Source organism: Naegleria gruberi (assembly GCF_000004985.1).
Source record: "Naegleria gruberi genomic scaffold NAEGRscaffold_80, whole genome shotgun sequence".
Classification (NCBI taxonomy): domain Eukaryota; phylum Heterolobosea; class Eutetramitea; order Acrasida; family Naegleriidae; genus Naegleria; species Naegleria gruberi.
In genome coordinates, this window is record NW_003163247.1 from 17,297 (window position 1) to 24,561 (window position 7,265).

Consider the following 7,265-nt stretch of genomic DNA (forward strand, 5'->3'; position numbering starts at 1 on the left):
CATTGGTCATATTCAACAATGGATCAAATGTTTGATACCTCCTTGCATAATAAATTGGTTGACCCATCGAATTGGCTTGTCAACCAAAAGTTCAGCAATACGAGCCAAACGTGCAGAATCATAATTGTGTTTTTCCCATTGAGAAAGGAGTACGAAAGGAGTATCCTCATCAGCAGTTTGATCATTATCGTTTTTAAAGTAATACAAACGTCTATTGAGTATATTGTATTAACATGATTATATTGTAATAGTTTGTAATGAAACATTTTAAATATAATATCCAAAGAGTACATACCTGACTTTTTCCTGTACAGTTTTAGTTGCCAATTGTTTTCTTCTGATACTATCTGGTACTCCCATTTCCACTAACATTTCATTGAAATTTCCATTGACATCATCGTCATTCCATTGTAATTGTTGTTGGTAGGCAAGAGCATTAAAAGGTTCTCTATTAAAACCTCCATTATTACTACCACCAATGTTTGATGATGAGTGGGATGGGGAATTATTTGGTGAGTGATGAAGCGCCGAAGATGATGAAGAAGCAGCCTGAATCGTCAGTTGCTGCGAGTGAGAGAGCGCGGAAGTACTCTTTGATGTATTCTTTTTTGGCGCCATAATTTCAAAGAGAGAAAATTTGTAGAGTTACTGTTGTTGTTTGTAGGTGGTTTGTATCACACACTAAATTTTTAATTGATTGTTGTGTGTGAAGGGAAGGGTATGGTAGGATGAGTGGAATGGTTAGATTGATTTTTTTTAAATTTTTGTGATTTTGGATGTCGTTTGTCATGTGATTGACAAGTGAATTTGGAACCACAAAAAATTATCACCACATTACATTTAATGATTACTCAGATAAACGTGGAATGTATCATAATCGCAAATAAAATAATATGAATATGCTCTCTAATTTTATTAAGAATTTACTATGACAATTACATTTCATAATGAATGTAAGCAGCGATAGATCAGTTGGTTAGATCGTAAGCCTAACACGCTTAAGGTCGCGGGTTCAAGCCCCGCTCGCTGTATCCTTTTGCACAATAGTAAATTTGACTTTGGAAATGTTAGGGTGATTACAAATCATGATCACTTCATCAATGCAGTTCAGTCTCAAAATTGGCTTTTCTTGTACAAGCAAGTAAAAATAAGTGAAGAGCATTGTCTTTAGCATTTAACAGCATCTTTTAATTCATGCACCTTCTTTGAGTTTTTATTTCAACAAATTTCAAATAATAAAGAATAGTTTGTCAAAGTAAAACACTTGTGAGCTATACTCGCTGGTGTAATTTGTGGGCATCCTTGAGGATTTGGAATTAATAGCTTGGTCTATTATTCACATTCAACAGTTCTAGCAATGACTTAGAATTCAACCAGTACATTTGGAATTAAGTACCCAAACAAAAGGTGTTGGTGAACAAAAAACGTAAGGCGGCTTAGCACAGTGGCAGTGCATCAGTCTTGTAGGCAGAAATGCTGAGATAACTGAGGGTCGAGGGTTCAATTCCCTCAGTCGCCTTTTGTTAATTGATAATCAAGTTTATGCTAATTTTTTTAATGTTTCTACTGATCCATCCCATGGCAATATTGAGACTACCATTCTTGAAACAATCGAAACAGCAGGTTGGAAACCTACAACATCCTTAGCCAACGAATATTGATAATCTACAATGCTATCTCCAAAACAAGTATAGAATTTCATATTCACATCCAGACCTTTTTGATAAAATTCCACACCAATAACATCTCCCTCTTGATTATTATTTGCTCTGGAGTATTCGCACTGCCCCCTATAAGATTTAGAGTGAGAATGAACACAATATCCCACTCCATTAGAACTTTCCTTTCCGATATAATAATGGATTGCAGAGCTGGTTGAATTTCTGCTTTGATTCTCCTTATCATCAATTCCAATAACAATTCCCCAGGCATTTGAACCTTCATTGTGATAATTTGTCAAATGAATAGCCCAGAAATATCTGAATTCTTGCATCAGTTTTTTTCCAACTATGCAAGTTTCCCAATCACCATTCAAATGTTTATGACATGAATGAAAACAATGGTCATTATTAGTAAAATCAACAGACGAATGATGAGCTTCATGCTCATAACTGTTAATATAAGAAGGAATTGATATTGGAAATCCAGATCTATCAAATGAAAAAGTCTTAAACAAGCAAACCAAGAAAAAATAGGCATTCTCTTGATGATCGTCATACACTTTACGAAACTCTTCCTCTTGCAAATAGTTCATAATTCCACTCATAGTATCCTTCTCCTTAAATTCTTTAATTTGCAATGAAAATTCATCAAATAATTTTCTCATCACTCGTCCAACATTTAGCTCCTTCTCCGATAATTTAAATTCATCCTCCTGATGCTTAATCATTGATCGGAGAGAATTTTCCCAAACACTTGACGAAGATAAGAGAATACTTCTCAATGATCGGTTGATTTTCAATAGAGAGAATAAAGACTTTACATCCAAAAAGGAGCACACAACATCCTCCAACACTTCTGTTGGAATTGCATTGATCAGACTTTCCATTTTTTTGTAATATTGTTACTATTATTAGCACTTGTACAAGTTCATATCAATGAATATTTGCTCAAGAGTTCTCGTATAGCCTGCTCATATCTAATTTTGAGTCCTTCCACTTTATTACTGAGCTCTTAAATGTTCCTAAGTCAGTAATTGATTACTAATAAGATTATAAGAGTAGTTCCAAATCAGTTCTTGAACTTGTTGAAATTTTCTCCCTTTCTCATCTTTTTGACAATTAATATTTGATTTGGATTGTTTCTTATCCAAATTGTAAAGCAGCTTCAATGGTGAACTGGATCAAGAGGCGAAACAATTTAATTCTTTCACATTCAAACTAAAGCTTTTCTAAAAAAAAGTTGAAGATATTTTTTTGAAGATTATGTTCAGATGGCGCAGTTTCTAAGGAATGAGATTAAATATGAAGAAAATATATGAGAATAAATCAATTCTCAATTATCAAATTAAGCTTATAATCTCCAATAGTTTAATATATTAATATTAAGTATACAATCTCTAAATTTCTAAAATTACAATGTTTCTTCCGAGTCAGCAAATGCAAATTTGCTCACAGTAAAATAGTTCAAAATTCCAACAAGAATTAATGATAAAATCCAAGCATAAGTATGCCCCACTTTGAAATATCCAACTAACATGTAATTCAAAATTGTTGAAAATACCATTGAAATTCCATAAACAAAATAAGTTCTAATCAAAGATCGCCAATATTCAGAATTTGACCTCTTTCCAAAAACAATTCTACAATGTAATTCATATTGACACCATATCGAAAGTGAATATGACAATAACCAACACAAACTCGATTTTGTCGATTCATCCTCTGCAGTTATGAATTGATATAAAAAGTGATAAAACAAGAAGAAGATAAATGTTCCAATTATTGTAGAAACTTGAAACAAGAATACCTTTCTTCCTTCTGTCATTCTTGATGGCCCATTATTATAAAAGAAGGAATCTACAAGAGCAGAAATATCATCGGGTGATGAAGTCGTTACTTCCTGAAGGCTTTGTGAAGTGTCTTTAATTTCCACTATTGAAGATGACAATAATGCATCACTCTGATGATGTATTGGTGATGAAGGTGATTCACTTCGGTGATGATGAATCAAATCTTCCAAATCTTGAGGTGAAGTTACAACACTTGAATCCTTTGAAGGAGGAAGAGAACCCACCACACTGCTACTACTGCTACCAATCACATTATTTATACCACCCCCACTAGCATTGCTATTCGTTTGCAATAGAGAGGAAACATTGGTTCGGAGGGTTGGTGGTTGTAACATTTTTTATCAAAGCGATGGGCCTTCAAAAAAATGTCTGATACGAATACCACCTTATCAACAGAAGGTAATCACTCTCCTTCAGAAGGGATTCACTCTTCGTCGGAAGTGGAGTCAAATCATGACCGTCAAACTACACATCCTCACAGCCTCAAGGAGGCTGCGTCTACGGAACATACTAGTAATAAGTCTCTTGCTATTGACAAACAACAAGCCACAAAGAAACGGAATGCTATTAGAGAAGAGGCCAGGGACACTCCATCAACCAATCCTACCTCCCCTGAGGTATTTGCTTCCGAAGCCTCGGGTCCAGCTGATGGCACCAGCATTATTGCTGAAGATGGTGACTCGGATCGCAATAGTGACATTTCTATGGAAGAGAGATCTATTGATAAGCTCAGACGACACCATCGTTATAACAGAGCTGTTGTGGTGTCCACTGACAATGTCAGTGCCATCCTTGACACCATTGGTATGAAGGACGACTCAATATATGGATCGAGAGTTGTTGAGAGCTTGGGTTGCATAATCCTTTTCTTCAAAAACGCCAAGTTGCTAACCTCTGCAGTTACTGCTGCATCCAGAGCCAAAATTCCAATGTTCGCTCAAACCACTAAAACAGCTTACAAATACCAAATTGGCAAAGATCTCAATGCAAGCAACATCTCCAAGCTGGTTAAAAAACTTGGCCCTACCATAGTAACCCTCAACGTCAGTAACAGAAATGGTAGTGAATATTGGGCTATGGGAACTAGTGCTAAAATATCCACGGCAGACTCTAAAAGCTTCAAACTTTCCAAGGTCAACACAGACGAAACCATATTTAGAATTGCTTTTCCTGGTAAAGAAAAAGACCTGTACAAGCTAGTCAGTGCTGTCAGTACCCAGTGGAAAGTACGTGTTGTCAAAGCTACCCTTAATAACAAAGTTGCCTATCTCAGTATCAACAAAAAAGAAATTACGAACAATGTAACTGAAACTATTAAGGTCAAAAATCAAGCATTCAAAAACCTGTCCTTTTCTGCCAAGGTAGCCAAATCTATTGCTCACAGAATGGCCAATGTGGAAACCAAAATATCAGAACTAACCACCACCATGTCCATGATCAATAAGACTGTAGCTAGATTTAAGATTAAGGACATACTTGACAGTATCTCTGAACTTGCAGACACTGTAGCCACCATCAACACCAAACTCAACTCTCTGACTAAACCTACTGCCCAAGAACGTAAGGGTAATAGTAGTAACCGTCAGAGACGTAGAAGATCGTATTAATATGAGCAACACTGGTTTGTCCTTCAAGTTAGCAACTGCTAACTTTGCAGGTACTGGATGGGTAAAGCAATCCCAAATGCTTTCATTTATTGAAGACCAGTCAATACATGTACTTAATGTACAAGAAACCCATCTACCAAGCTCGGCCCTTAGTGAACACTATTGGCAAAACAAACACTTCAGATCCTTCTTTTACCCTTCCCTTGTCTTTACCTCCAACGCACCAGAGACTGACAAAGGAGCAGGCGTTGCTACAATTGTAAAACCATCCCCACTCACGAAAGTTCTTACTTTCATCGAGCATGTTGTTGGCAGAATCACTGAGCTCATTTTAGAGCATAAACAGTTGGGAGTCCTCAGAATATTTAATTGGTACGGACCTGCAAATGACTATAACATCAACAGACAACAATTTATGATTAACACTATCAATATCCTTACACCTATCATCCAATCCTCAGTGCTTCACAATGAGAGAGTGATTATATTAGGTGATCTGAATGCCACAACCACAACCTACACCAAGACTTATCATGGGCCACATGAGAAACAACTTGCAGAGTTTTGCAATTCCCTTAGGCTCTTCGATATAGCACCAGCTATCAATCGCCCCTCACACCAACAACGTAACAAACAGTCACAAGGTTTCTCAAGACCGGACCATATTATATCTACACATGCTGACCATGTAGACTGTGAGGACATTGATACACCTCATGCCCACAAATTGCTCACCATCTCATACACCTTAGCTAACAACTTTGACTTCCCAGAGAAGTTTAACAAGGTGTCTATACCAGCTACTGTCTTGTCTAGAGATTCCAAAGCCATCAATGCTACCTTTTTAACCAAAAGTCCCAAAACACTTAAAGAGGTCCAAAAAGTATTACAAGATATCACAGTACAATATGGAAAAGTGGTTAATGATAAACCAAAGCTCATCACAAACAACAAACGAATAATCCAACTCCAAAAGTATATCTTTGAAATCAAACAACTATCTCGACACAAAAGAGTATCCAATATAACAGCTCAATTCTTAGAAGGCAACTTTAGCTCCAACAATGTAGAACTAAAACTCAAGCTAGCCAAACAAGAGCTTAACTCTTTGATTGGTACTTTATTGGCAAATAGAAAGAAAGTTTTTATGGAAAGAGTGAATAATCTTAGTTCCAAATACCCCTATTCCTATGCATTCAGAAAGGAACTATCATGCTCTTCTATTCTTGGCATTGTCAAACACAACCACAACAAAACCATCTCTAAACACTTCGAAGACATGAGCAATACAACACAAAAAGTCACCAAAGCCCTCCCTGACATTAACAAAAACAGGAAACTCAAGTCATGGAGACTCACTCATATCTCAGTTAAAGATTTAGGAAAAACCATCAAGAAGACTAAAAACTCCATGGCTGGCTATGACAACATCTCAGTGCCCCTTATTAAAGTGTTTCTTAAAAGAAAACCAACAATAAATAAACTAATGGATATAAAGCTCACACTACAACTTCTACCTATTCTTAGGTAGTTTGTAGCCTGGTTACTGCTGTTTTTAGGCATTAAGCTTTATTCAGCAGGTCCAGAAATTAAATAAACTAATCAATACAATCATACTATGATTTCTTAACAAAAAGCAAAAACTAAACTAAATTAAAGCAATCTGACAATAAACCAAGTTGTTTTTTGGAGAAACAACTCCCATATAAAAAAACCTACTCTTGTAGGAAAAAAAAATCGGTAAAAACCAAAAAGTTAAGAATTAAAAAACCTACTCAACCGTCTTGACACTTACGAATCAAAACGAGAATGAGAAAAGAGGTATGTTCAGTACATATTGCCTTACTAATAGTAAGGGAAAGGTATCAGATACCTTCTAATCAACATAAAGTTGATCTGTCGGTTTTAGATCACCAACAATTGGTTTTAGATCACCAATCATGATAAAAAACATCAATAAATGATGTCAAATATCAAATAATAATACAAAGATAAAAAGATGATAACAATCATCTTTCAATAATACAAATAGAGTGAAATCTTTCAATCAATTGAGAAAATATTTGGGGATTGATTAAAAAATCACATCTAAAGTATTAAGGACAAAGGTTAGAACCTTTGATTTGAATAAACTAATAATAATAGAG

General features: G+C 35.6%; 4 protein-coding genes and 2 non-coding genes across 6 annotated transcripts; 3 read left to right on the forward strand and 3 right to left on the reverse strand.

The window, feature by feature from the left end:
* Positions 1-267: 267 nt before the first annotated feature.
* On the reverse strand, positions 268-618 carry NAEGRDRAFT_75386 (uncharacterized protein; the record flags this gene model as incomplete). Its single annotated transcript, XM_002669585.1, has 1 exon — positions 268-618. One exon carries the CDS (start codon positions 616-618, stop codon positions 268-270), a length of 351 nt encoding a protein of 116 aa, XP_002669631.1.
* Positions 619-957: 339 nt separating this feature from the next.
* NAEGRDRAFT_t783 lies at positions 958-1,031 on the forward strand. The gene has a single exon. It is a non-coding gene; the product is annotated as a tRNA-Val (tRNA).
* Positions 1,032-1,430: 399 nt separating this feature from the next.
* Positions 1,431-1,519, forward strand: NAEGRDRAFT_t784. The gene has a single exon. It is a non-coding gene; the product is annotated as a tRNA-Thr (tRNA).
* A 21-nt stretch (positions 1,520-1,540) lies between these two features.
* On the reverse strand, positions 1,541-2,548 carry NAEGRDRAFT_54061 (uncharacterized protein; the record flags this gene model as incomplete). Its single annotated transcript, XM_002669586.1, has 1 exon — positions 1,541-2,548. One exon carries the CDS (start codon positions 2,546-2,548, stop codon positions 1,541-1,543), a length of 1,008 nt encoding a protein of 335 aa, XP_002669632.1.
* A 524-nt stretch (positions 2,549-3,072) lies between these two features.
* Positions 3,073-3,486, reverse strand: NAEGRDRAFT_75388 (uncharacterized protein; the record flags this gene model as incomplete). The annotated part of the gene is made up of 1 exon (XM_002669587.1): positions 3,073-3,486. The coding sequence occupies one exon, from the start codon at positions 3,484-3,486 to the stop codon at positions 3,073-3,075; it is 414 nt and encodes a 137-aa protein (XP_002669633.1).
* A 390-nt stretch (positions 3,487-3,876) lies between these two features.
* Positions 3,877-6,649, forward strand: NAEGRDRAFT_75389 (uncharacterized protein; the record flags this gene model as incomplete). Its single annotated transcript, XM_002669544.1, has 2 exons — positions 3,877-4,993; positions 5,085-6,649. The coding sequence occupies 2 exons, from the start codon at positions 3,877-3,879 to the stop codon at positions 6,647-6,649; spliced, it is 2,682 nt and encodes an 893-aa protein (XP_002669590.1).
* Between the last annotated feature and the right edge of the window lie 616 nt (positions 6,650-7,265).